At 45.5% G+C, this 13,201-nt stretch overlaps 1 protein-coding gene across 3 annotated transcripts in view; it reads left to right on the forward strand.

The window, feature by feature from the left end:
• The first annotated feature begins 7,882 nt into the window (after positions 1 to 7,882).
• Positions 7,883 to 13,201, forward strand: part of lrch1 (leucine-rich repeats and calponin homology (CH) domain containing 1) — an 82,688-nt gene continuing 77,369 nt past the window's right edge. For all 3 annotated transcript variants that reach the window (XM_088913051.1, XM_088913052.1, XM_088913053.1), the window contains exon 1: positions 7,883 to 8,233. In XM_088913051.1, coding sequence (XP_088769177.1) covers positions 8,008 to 8,233 — 226 coding nt within the window. In that variant the 5' untranslated portion in view covers positions 7,883 to 8,007. The remainder of the gene's footprint in view (positions 8,234 to 13,201) is intronic.

A 13,201-nucleotide genomic window follows, 5' to 3' on the forward strand; every position in this document is an offset into this window, starting at 1 on the left:
GTGTGCAACCTATAGCTAGTTTTGAAATCTGACCTGATTACCTCACCGAGCGCTAAAGGAGTCTGTTTAACCTGAACTTCCTGTCAGCAGCTGCTAGGACAGTGTCTCCTCCTGGGCGCACAGAGGGAGCATTTATTTGCTTAATGTGAACAGCCCTCGCCTCGGCCACCGGCAGTAGCGCAGTGGTCCGCCGCTGATAACGGGGACGCTCCTTTTGAAAATAACTTTCTGCAGAGCGTGTGGACAGACTTTTATCAACGTGTAGGGTCTTGTAGGGAGGTCAGATGTTATTTGGTATAGGACAGGCCAAGACAAGAAAACGTATGTGCGCGATCGGAGAATATGACACAAACCCTTCACTTCTCTACAGCATAGAGTCGGAAAACTGATCAGGAAGGACTTTACGAGGACTAAATAGGACTTGAGAAATGACTGCATCTGTCTATCAGCCTTGCCCTACATAGATTTCAACTACCAGCGTTTGTTTGTTTGTTTCTTTCGAAAACAATTCACGATGCACACTCTACACCTTTAGACGTGCTCGCCACGTTAATGATCGCCTTCCCCGCACCTGCAGGATAGGTAGGTTAAGCGATGCAGCGCGTTTGGACGGGCGTTAGTAATGTACCACCCCAAGACAGACGTGCTGCGGTAATTCGTGGAAGAACATTTTTCAGAGAAACCGGTTCAGCGGGCTCATGTCGAGGGTGCGTTGTCAGCATGGGTGGGTCTTCGTCGCTTAATAAATTAAGACTTGTTGTAAATGAGGGGTGTGCGCTGTAAAACGTAGCACTACAAATAACGTTTAAAGGGTTGTGCGCGTCTCGTAACATTGTAGGCATCCCACAGGCGAAGTCTGGCTTTTTTAAAATTCGGATCAGATTCAACTCCTTGCACAAAATGAAATGAAATCTTGGTTGTAAGAAAACAGCTTCTGCAAAACCCAGCTTCTCCTTTTCCGACTGAGCTAACAGCGTGGCGCTTTGTGGCTGCTCTTCTTTCAGTTTCCTTGGCAAACTTCCTCTTTTGCACATTTGTTTTAAGGAGAAAAAAACCCTCACAAACTTATAAACGCACCACAGCGTAATTAAAAGGCGCGCTCTCAGGTTTATTAATACAGGCCATTTCAATCACATGATAAATATGACAGTTTACAAAGTATTTTCAAGTGTTTATTTTTAATCACTGCGTTAGCAAGTGTAACAGCACACACGTAATAAACTTGGCAGAAGTATAAAGAACCAGTAAAAAAAGAAACCGAATGAAAAGTGATATTTTAAAGTAGCGCATGTACCGGATAGGACTTCATCGACTGGTCCGGATGACCAAAAACAACACAAAAGACGTTTTTGACGCGGACAGAATCGTAAAACTGAACGTGGGCGCCGCAGTACTGTTGCCGCAAAATACAAAGTACATACAGGTATAAGACAGTTTATACACCGGTGCTAAATCTTACACTGATCTTTTAAAAATATTGCAAAAAGTATATCTACTTGTCCTGATCAGGCAACAGTTCTAGTTTGTTCCCTGTGATTCTGGTATAGATTCTGGGATTATTGCTGCTGGGAGAGTTTAAACTAGGAATAAGTGATGATAAAGGATTGACAAATTAGTTATTAATTTCCCAATCTCGATTTCTCTTCAGTAGCGTACTGCATCTCATGTTCCGTAGCAAAAATATGATGCGTGGAACAGAATGTCCACGTCTTTTATAAACCACAGTAACTTGTAACAATTTAATTTACTCTTCATTAAAAAAAACAACAACATCAAAATATTCAAGCAGATGTGGGACTTGTGAAACTATCGCCTTTTCCTGTTGGCGGTTTTTGTATATCCACGGTTTTGCTGCCACCCTCTGGACAATCCCGCCATTGTTACTTCTGACCAACGAGAAGTAACCTGCACCTTTCCTTCTTCCTCCAGAAGCACGGGTACGGCACAGCCCAGACTCTTCATTCTGTTTTACAGTCAAGCGATTCGTGTGAGTGCTCATGAGATTTCACTGGGCATAACAACACCCAAGAATGAAGTGTACTGAAAGGATGAAGGAGTGTTTCAGTGAAAATGGGGTTTAACCTGCTTGGTTGAGGGCTGACCTCCTGGCCAGAGGACGAGGAGGCTGGGACCCCCCAGCAGAGTGAGGAGTGACCGAGGGGCAGCAGCAGAGGAGGAGACGGGCTGGAGGAGGGATACAGGAGATGTGAGAGAGAGAGAGAAGGGGATCTTGTACGGTGTCTATAGTGTTTTAGGAGAGGAAATGATGTGGGGAGTAATACCTGATTACTGACAGCTGAGTCTGATTGAACACGGCTGTTGTCATCCTTCCCGAACTCTCGTTACAATCTCCATTAAAATGAATTTACAACATACTAGATGATTTATTTTTGGCTAATTCCTGGTCGAGGGAGCTGTGGCTGTGAAAAACGTGGCGATTCGGGGGCTGGGCGGCGGTGTGGGACGAGCGGCGGGTCGTTTTGTGAATCGGCAGAGCTCTGCTGGGGCGAGAGAGGAGGCCTTTCGGAGTGTGGGGCGCTTCTCCTGGGGCTGATGTCGCAAGGAGCTTGGACGAGGGCTCCGTTAGGCGGGGTGGGAGTGAAGGACACCCCGTCAGTGGAAAAAGATGGCAGTTTCAGGCTCCGCCAGTTGAACGACACAGCGTGAGGCACTGCAGATCCTTTCGATTCCGATCGAAAAGTACCTGTCAGACTAGCTCCCTCCAGTCTGTTGCTTTCCCTGCGGCACCTGTCTCATGCTTATCCCTGCCCTCTTGTCATTAACAATGACCCCTCCCACCGGTACAGCGCTTCTCTGGACACTCCACTCAAAGCGCTCCCCTCCACCACCACCAACCTGGATGATGCGACGACAGTGCCAGTCCGCTCCCCACACATCAGCTCTCAGTGGGGAGGAGAACAGAATGATGAAGCCAGTTCACAGATGGGGATTAAGATATATTGGCCATATACAATTTCTTGTATTAGGAATTTGTCTTTTCTCATACCCCAGTTTACTCCCCATGAGAGGCACAGACAGGGAGAGAAGCTGGGGGTCAGAGCGCAGGGTCAGCCATTTATACGGCACCCCTGGAGCAGCTGGGGTTAAGGGCCTTGCTCAGGGGCCCAATAGAGTAGGATTCCTCTGCCGACCGCGGGATTTGATCCGTCAACCTTCCAGCCTCAGCCACAGAGCCACTGCAGTGCCTACTGCCCTGAGTGGAGTGTCCAGAAAAGTGCTACATAGGTGTAAGCAATTATTATTAGGAGGCCATGATTGGTAAAGGCCAGGAGGAAATTTGTCCAGGACACCATGGTAACATCCCTACTCTTCGAGAGACACCCTGGGAGTTTTAATGATCACAGAGAGTCAGGACCTCAGTTTTACATCTCATCCAAAGGACGGCGTCTTTTTATAGAGGAGTGTCCCCATCACTATACTGGGGCATTAGGACCCACACAGACCGCAGGGTGAGTGTCCCCTGCTGGCCCCCCTCACACGTCTTTCAGCAGCAACTTTAGTTTTTCCCAGGAGGTCTCTCATCCAGGTACTGGCCAGACTCACACCTGGTGACCTTCAGAGGGCTGCCAGTTGCAAGCTGCAGGGTGACATGGCTGCTGGCTTCTCTTCACGTGCGCCAGGAAGAGGTAATGCTGCTGAAATTGTGTCGTTTGCTCTTTTTGCTTCAGCGTGGAATAAACCTTTATGCTGTACTGTCTGGCCCTTCGCTGCTCCCCCAGGCTGGTGGGTTCCAAAGAGCTGGCTGGAGGCACTGCTCAGCCACCTGCAGACAAGAGCACAGATCTACACAGTGCAGCAGGAAGGAGGCCAGCCTGTGAGCGTGGGGGCATCTTTTAATATCACAGTGGCGTCAACGCCTGAGAAAACATCACTGCGAGAGCAGTAACTCTTCACAGCCGCTCTGGGGACGTCCCCACAATTGAAATAGGTTTTTTTTTAGAACTCAGATGGCATCTTTTTCTAAGTCTAAATGTGCCCAGCACCCTTTTTTTGGGGGGTCCATTTTCATACCCTGTGCAATTTCACTTGAGCGAGTTTGGGGGAGCCAATAAGAATAACAAGAGCATCAGTCGAGAGCCCCCCCGAAGCCACGTGTGTCCATGCACGGCAGAGGCAGAGACCCTTCTTCCTTCTTCTGCCATGTTGCTTCAGCCAAGTATGTGCTGAATCACAGGGCTTGTTGTTAAACACTCAACACAGACATGGACTTTTTCTTAAGTTCTTGCAAGTGACAGAGATTTTTTCCATCAGGAGTTTTATGTCCAGAATTACACACGTATGCGCTACAATCATTACTGACATATTCGTGTATATTCCCTGATGCTTAAAATGAGTCATCATGTTGCTGTTTCAAAATATGCGATTATCACTTAAAAAATGACTTAAAAGTATTTTCTCAGTTTGTAAAAAAGCATCTGGAACAACCTGCAAGTCTTTGTTTGCTCCACAGCATGTCTCAGTGCTGAAGGTATCACCCACCCAATGTCTGCCCCATGTGAACGATTTGTACTAACCGTGTGTATAAAAATGGAAGTTTACATTTCTTTTTTAGCAGTGCTTGTTCTGTACTCATACACTTTATGCCTGTGACTGATGTTAGCCTAGTATTTGTTTAGATTTTATATAATGAATGTACTATGGTCAGTGACTTGGTAGCAGAAGTTTATCACTTCTGTTCTGTCACATTTTTGTACATTCATACACACTAATCATCAAAATAAATATTACTGCACATACATTTTAAGAAAATTAAAGTACATATTCATCACATGTTTTTTTGGTGTCATTTTTGATTGATCATTCATGACTAACGGTCATACACCTGAGTGACAGACAGTTGTATATCCACTAAGTTACCATGTTAGTGGATCAGTGAGTTGGTTGGACACAGGTAAGGTGATTTCACATTTTTAATGTCAGAGCTGGTGAAATGTAATAATAATGTATAAAGACAGGTGGTGTGATGGCTCTGTGGCTCAGGATCTGTGCCTGTGGCTGGAAGGTTGCTGGTTCGTATCCCGTGGCCGGCAGAGGAATCCTACTCCACTGGGCCCCTGAGCAAGGCCCTTAACCCCAACTGCTCCAGGGGCGCCGTACTGTATAAATGGCTGACCCTGCGCTCTGACCCCCAGCTTCTCTCTCTGTCTGTGTGTCTCATGGAGAGCAAGCTGGGGTCTGCAAAAAGACAAATTCCTAATGCAAAAAATTTGATATGGGCAATAAAGTGATCTTATTTATTTAAAGACACAGAGGCTGACAAATATGCCCCTGTTATCAAGAGAACACTGGTGCTCACTGGCTGTTGTGTTTACAGCTGGTAGTATAACCTGGCAAAACATTACAGAAGAACAATATTTCAATGGTCACGTTCCGGTAGTTCTTACAGAGCTCCACTTGAGTATTGATTGATGGCAACCTACCTGCACAACATGAACTTGATCCAGTCCTGAGTCCTCACTGGCTCTCCTTCCTGTGGGCTCGTCCTCTAGTGACAACATTCCAGCAGCACAACACACGCTGGTTGTGTAGCAGTGGCTATGTTGCAAGATGAGAATGTGATCATTATGTTGCAGACTTTTCTACTCACCAGACTCAAGCCCCATTGAACTTTTATGGGATGAAGATAAGATCATTTATTGGACATATACAATTTCTTGTATTAGGAATTTGTCTTTTCGCAGACCCCAGCTTGCTCTCCATGAGACACCACAGACAGGGAGAGAAGCTTGGTGTCAGAGCTCAGGGTCAGCCATTGATACGGCACCCCTGGAGCAGCTGGGGTTAAGGGCCTTGCTCAGGGGCCCAGCGGAGTAGGATTCCTCTCTTGGCCATGGGATACAAACCAGCAACCTTCCAGCCCCAGATCTGTGGCAGATCTTTAGCCACAGAGCCACCAGTCTGCCCCTGGGTGCCTGGGATACCTTGTGGCTTCTAGGACTCAGAGACCAGTGACCAGGCCTGTCCTTGTCCTGCTCTATGTCAAAACCGCTACAGAATCCCACAAGATAGCAGCTGCAACCTGCTGCAAAGCATGTGTCACAGATGTACAACGTACTACGGTTACCACAGACACTACTAACCTCTGTGGATAATCCCTGCTGAGGAACAGTGTTTATCATCATGTCGGATTTACCTGTCATGCCTGTTCAATGAAATGTCAGCACGCCTGCAACAAAACGTTGCTCTGTGTGAACGTCTCTGGCCTCAGGCCTTCATTTTCCTTGATCTTCCTCCCACCTCTTTCCAAAACTCTGAATCATCTCCTGTTTAATCATCTTCCTGAAAGAACAGACTCACACCAACCCAAGACATCTTAACAGCTTCTTTGTATTCATGTTATTCATAATTTCAGATCTGAATGTTTATTTTAAAAAAAGCATGAACTAAAAATAATACAAGCTTACATTGCTTGTTATAGTTCGCACAGATCCCATACAGTACGTCGTATTACATAGTTAACGGGGAAAAGTGTGTCACGTTTCTTTCATCAGTTGTGTCCTCTGGAGATATTAGTTACAGTACATACTTTATAAAGGAATAACCTTCAAGAGAATCCCTTGTGAAACACTTTAATGAACTCCTTAATCGGTAGAGATGTGGAGCAGGGGTGAACAGCTGATCTGTCTAATTGGAAGACTATTGCTCATGTTCTTTTTGTGAGTGTTCAATTATTTTAACATCAGTTTAGCACGTGCCCATATTCTATTGTGGTGTTTTGACTTTGGTGTTTTTCTCTTCCCTTTAAGTCCCTGGCTTTCTGGAAATGATTCCTTGTGCGACTGCACAGCTTGTTTGTTTGTGACCTTGTCTGCCTTTAAAAAGAGATCCAGCTGGACACACATGGCTGTTGCAAGTCAAGTATCTTTTTTACATTTTCTGCTTGCGGATCAGCAGGGTTAGGTCATAACGAGCAAGAACTGAATAGATTTAAAAAAAAAGTGATTTGATGCCCTACACAAACATCCGATGTTTATTAACAAATGAAAGTGAGAGTGCACTGAGATGGAGGTGTTTTTGGTAGATGCTGCCCTAGACAAGATAAAGAATGAAACAAACGTTCTTCTGTTCCGATCAATTGCTCATCCATCCCGTGTGAACTGTGTGCTACACAAGGGGCTGACAGGTTTCCCCCAGGTCCAGTGGGATGTGTCTTAGCTTTCAGCTTCATAAAGCAGCGCTGCTGGGGATCACTTGCTTTAGCTCCCCTTTCCCAGCGCGGCCCTGCTGTCTACTTTGCTTTTAGACGTCCCCAAAGAAGGCTCCACAGCCGAAACGTTGTGTCTCTTTTCTTCTCTTTCTTCTCTTTCCGGCAGGGAATAAACCTTTCCTTGTTCCTTTGCAGCCTAGGCATGCTGACGCAGCTCCCTGCTTGAACTACTGAGAAAAGATGGCAATGATGCTGAAGCATAAGATATAACCATTCGCAATGTAATCGACTTATTTCGTATGTCCTTGACTCTCGACTTGAGTCTTAAATATCATTTCATATACGGATTCAAGATCTCGGCACCAATAAACAGACGCAAAAGGCTACACTGAGGCCAGAACAAGACTATCAGTATCACTTATTTGCTCGTTCTTCAAGCTGCAACTGGATAGGAGTGGGGATACTGGGATACGAAGATGCACAGGTGTATTTTATGCTCCCTTTCGGTGTGGTCCAGATCCACCCGCATCTTGGGTTTGGCGCTGCGCCGCGTTGTTTGACGTTACAGCCTTTACCACTACCTTCTCAGCGTAGACGGATGAAACATGTAGTAAGAGGGAGCGACCAGCAGACGGAGCAGATTTCGCACAATTTTGCTGCCTTTCCCCCCCCCTCCTTGGCTGGACTTCAGCGTCGTACAGTAGAGGCGCAGCCGCAGTGGGCTGGCAGGCACTTGGAGAGGAAATTCGCAAGCAGTTGTAGTCTCCGTGTCAGTTATTGCTGGATACAAATACTGTATACAGTGCGTTACATTTAATATAAAGGAAGGGGCAAAAAAAATGGCGACGCCGGGATCGGATTCCCAGCCCCATTCCCAGCTCGCTTCTGGTTTGGCTCAAGGTAATGTCAGTGGTGTGGGGTATCACAACATGCCGCTCAATCGGGGTCTGGAAAGGACTTTGGAGGAGGCGGCGAACTCCGGGGTCTTGAATCTCAGCGGCAGAAAACTGAAAGAGTTCCCCAGGAGCGCTCTGAACCACGATCTGTCCGACACGGTGCAGGCAGGTAAGGCACAGGCGCACCTTCTCCACCGCCAAGCCCGGCGCGTAATGCGTCTGCTGTCCGTAAGCCGAGTTCTACTCCCGTTAGTGACGGAGCTTCCCAAACTACTGCGTGGTATTTGCTGAAAGTCTTGAAGGGCTACACGTCGGGTTTTTTTAATTACCTTCCTTAGTTGTTTTTTTACAGATAATTGATAATTTCAGAGTGCAGAATTTCAGAGGGTGTTGATGATTAATGCTTCACTGTTAGTGTATGTACTCTCTTACTGTAGGGCTGTGAGACTGCATCACGGTATGTGCGAAGGACATTAGCTGTGGACAGTGCTACGGTTCTCCAAGTTTGTAGTTTCTCTAGGAAAGTAGTGTTCATGAGTTGGAATCAAACGATGTTTTCTTGCTTTTCGTGATTTAGTTATGCAGTAATGGGATAACAGGTTAGATTGAACGCCATCACTTAGGAGAAGTGGAAGTGATAGTGTACAGGATGTCCTGGAATTTCCCTGTGAATTCCCAGAAAGGACCAATTATCAGTTTCACACATCACAATATCACCACAGTTTTTTTTAAGCAATCTAGTTTTATATTTTTATGCAGTTGAATTAATATATACTTTTTTTCCTGTTCATTTTATTCTTTTGACCACTATACTGTAACACAAGCCCTTTAATGTAAATAGCTTGTATTTGTAGTAATCGGGGCGGGGGAGGGGGAGCGTTTTAAAAAGTTATTATTTTCGTACATTTCCTTGATAGCCCAGTTGACAATGTAGCTAACGTGGCCGCTCGTAATTTTCGGGTTTCTCTTTGGAAGGAACCGCATCTCGCAAACGCGGGCTCTGCTGTGGCTGACCGAGGACAGTTCTTCTTTCAAGAACACGATTTCCGTGGCAGTCGTTCACAGCGCGAGTGTTATTTTAAAAGGAGCAGTATGAAGAGGAGCAGTATCAGCTAGGAAAGTCCTCAGCCTTTGGCGTAGCGGAAACACTTCGCTCTGCTACACGGGGCTGCTGTACAGTACTTACTGTACTCCTCCTTCAACAGGAGAGGAGGTGAACATCTAGGTGCATCAAGTGACCCGGCCAGCAAGCCGCAGAGACAACCACAAACTCCGGGGCAGTAGTGAAGTCCCTCGCCGTGCTTGTCCTGAGAGCGCAAACCCGCTGGCGTTTAGTGCAAAATGACTCAGACATACACTCATCTTGACTGTGCAAGCGTCGACGTACTTCACTTTATAGCAGCTGAAGAACCACCCGGGGACTCGTGTAACAGGAAGGCTGGTTTGTTGTGGCGGGTGGGGCACCCCCGTTGCACCGTGTATGCCAAAATACTGTACTCACACAGCTTCAGGAACTGTAGCCCTGCAGTATAAGTGGGTGCAGATATAAGTCACTTTGTATGAAAGCTTTAGCCAAATGAATTATCGTTAATACGCCGGTCTATATAGCCGTTAATACAGCAGCGTGCTTTGGGAAGTTTTACAGAATTTATGGAGGAAAGGAGGGGGGTTCTGTTTTGGTGGTGTGTGGGTGTGATTTCTGTGTCTTTTAATTTTCATTTCCAAGCAGTGGAGCACTTTAGTTGCAGGAATGGGACACATGTGCATATCTGGTACACCCTTTGTTTGCAAAAGAAATAGAAGGTTTCACCTTGTACACCACAGACATTGTCCAGTTCAGATGGTCCAGGGTCCCCTTGGAGGACTGAAGTGGGGAGATGTTGCTTCATGTCCAGTCTGAAGTGAGGCTGTCATCCCTGTCACAGACATATGAGATTTCCCAGTTCCTGCCCACCAGCACACCTTACCAGTAGGAAAGCAAGAGATTACAGGCCAATTGTGTGTCAGACTGCATTAACAGGGTATAGTGTTGTAAGTTGTGTTTGTATCCAGGTTAATGGAAACCACCTGTATTGTTGAGTTAGGTTTTACTTCTGTTTTCTCCCTGACTTGTTTACAGGAACCAAGTGAATAGATAAACATGCCAAAGAAAACCCCCTGGCTAGTGAAAAAGGCACTGTCACATGAATCTTTAGTGCTAAGTCCACAGTGAGCAGGTGAATGTGACTTACACGCGTGTTAACCTGACATGCAGCGTAAGTGATTCTCGGGATGTGATCGTGCATCCCAGAACCGGGATAATCAGAGACTCTCTGTATTTAAGTTGAATCTCTCTGTTATCCAGCTTGTGGCCAGAAGCCTGTCTGTCTGTCTGTCTGTCTGTCTGTCCGTCTGTCTGTCTCCAAGGTGTCTTGTGCTCCAGGGTCAGTCACACAAGTGTCGTTTTCTGCCTGCGGATGGAAGGGAATGAGAGGCAGCACAGTGGTGCAGTGGTTAGCACTGCAGCCTTACAGCGCTGGGACCCTGGGTTCAGTTCCTGATCAGGAGTTTGGAGTCTGTATGTTCTCCCCGTGTTCACGTGGGTTTCCTCCGGGCGCTCCGGTTTCCTCCCACAGTCCGGAGACATGCTGGTGGGTTAGTTGGCTTCTGGGAAGACTGGCTCTGGTGTGTGTGTGTGTGTGTGTCTGTCTGTGTGTTTGTGTCTGCCCTGCGATGGACTGGCGTCCTGTCCAGGGCGTACCCTGCCTCCTGCCTGTTGTTTGCCTTGATGGGCTCCGGCTCCCCCGCGCCCCTGAGTTGGAGAATGTGGTTTGAATGGCTGAATGGAAGTGACCGAGTGTGATGCAGAGACTACAGGGTGGGGCCAGGCTGGATACTGCATTGTCAAGAGAGAAGTGTGTGCAGTGACGAACTCCCTTGCTGATCTGTGACTTGACTGAACCATGAGGCCTCAGGCAGGTGCTGTAACTGGGTCTTCCGCCCTGTTGGTCAGTGTACTCTGTTTAGAGGGAGATATGTCCACTATGGTGAGCAGGTATTAACCCATTTAACTTTAAGTGCCTCCCACTTCTAGGACAACAAGATGAAATTGCTTGAATTAACCTATTAAAAATGTTGAAGCTAGTCGCGTTCTTAGTTATTGTTTTGTGTAACAATGGTCTAGTTCATTTCTGGAAAGTGTTAACTGGAAATTCACCCATAATATGTGTGTGATGCTTCTGTCTTAGAAGCGACATGTATATTCAAGTATTTTTGCTGTGTGTCAATACTTCCGCCTCCTAATTGGCAATCAGAGCTTGAACGGGAAATTTTTTAGAAAAGGTAATGTGATTCAGTCTGGACACAGACTGTATTTCTTTCACAAATGTGGAAATTGGGCAGCTGTCATTTCCAGGTGAGATAAAAACAAGTCTGGACTTCTTAGATCTTTTATTTTCAGTTTGACACCCGATAGGGCATTAATTTGTAACAAATTATTGCTGGTGTATATACTGTGTTCAAAGCTTTGCAAAAGTATTCACACCCTTCCAATGATGTCCCATTTTGTTTAATTACAAAGACATATTTTTAATTGATCATTTTAATCAAATGTAGAATGCTGATACTGAACTCTTTTATGAGCTCTTTTCTGATGGAATATTTCCGAACTAGGAATCTATCCCATTGATACCTGCAGCCATGTTACTAAGGTGTTCTATCTGCTCTCCTCCCCACTGAGAGCTGGTGTGTGAGGAGCGTTCTGGCACATCATCCAGGTGGGGCTGCACACTGGTGGTGGTGGAGGGGATCCCCATTACCTGTAAAGTGCTCTGAGTGGAGTGTCCAGAAAAGCGCTATGTAAGTGTAAGGATATTGTTATTATATTTAATATTATTTATTATTATTGATAGATGTATGTTTATGCCAGGCTTCTGGCATTGATATGAGATATATTTCACACTCCTGGGAAACTTGTATTCTAACTTTTTTTCATATGTGTTGGCTTGCCGTATCACTTCACAGCAGCGTGGAATGCCTGTTTGAGCCTGCCACTACATTGAAAGAGACAACCTATTTAGGTTCAATATAAATGACTTGTCTCTTTGTCTTCTTTTCTATTTAGGCATTTCCTTTTTCTCATTAGATCAAGTGTATATTGGTTCATGACCGCACCATTGTATCTCAGAGATCTGCGTGCTGTCTGGACTGAAAAATTTTGTGGTGAGGGACATATGTTTGTGGGACATATGAGTTTGAGGGACATATGTTTGTGGGACATATGAGTTTGAGGGACATATGAGCAAGGGACATATGAGTTTGAGGGACATATGTTTGAGGGACATATGAGTGAGGGAGATATGTTTGATCCTTAGCTAAGGCTTATTTGAAAAGCATGCTAGATGTCTTTAAAAGTCACACTGGCACACACACACCGAGGGAAACCAATGACAAAAGCCATCTATTTGTAATTTTCATTTTTATTATTTGAAGTACAGGAAGAGTTTTTTAAATCAATACAGCATGAGCAAAAAAATTGAGCACCCCCTTCTCCTGTACAGTGTGGCCTTTTCGTCTAGCCCTGCAGTAACAGTGCTTTTTTTTTACCCGCTGTTCCCTGGAATTAGCTGGGATGCAGGGGTGAGACGGCTTTGCACTGCAAGGGAAAGTAAAAAGCTTCCTGTTTCCAGCTGTAGACAAGCTGAACTGGACCCTGTTCGTCGCATGATCCCAGCTTCGTGAATTTATGACTGTCGAGTATGAAGCTCCCTTTGACTGATGCTGTGTGGCGTTTATGAGTGTGAAAATGTGTCACCATCGACATATCAGATGCGGATAAATCACACGGGCAAAGTTTCTTGATTTTTCATGAGATGCTGTTATCAAGGGTGGTATGAGATCAGTTCATTCCCTAATTGTGTGCACATACTGTACTCACCTGTAATTACTAATGAGAGGAAGGGAAATTGCTTTCTATAGACAATTAACCTCATTATTTAAAGGTGTTTGAGCACATGAAGGTGGAGTCAGAGGCTCCCAGCATATTAATGGGCCACGTCACAGTACTGATTCACATGATTAAGAAATTAGTTGAAAGAGAGGAAAAAAAGTTTATGATCATAGAACTAGAAATGTGTTATGACAGATGAATAAGGTATAA

This window comes from Atractosteus spatula, chromosome 4, assembly GCF_055471065.1.
Source record: "Atractosteus spatula isolate fAtrSpa1 chromosome 4, fAtrSpa1.hap1, whole genome shotgun sequence".
In the NCBI taxonomy this organism is placed as follows: domain Eukaryota; kingdom Metazoa; phylum Chordata; class Actinopteri; order Semionotiformes; family Lepisosteidae; genus Atractosteus; species Atractosteus spatula.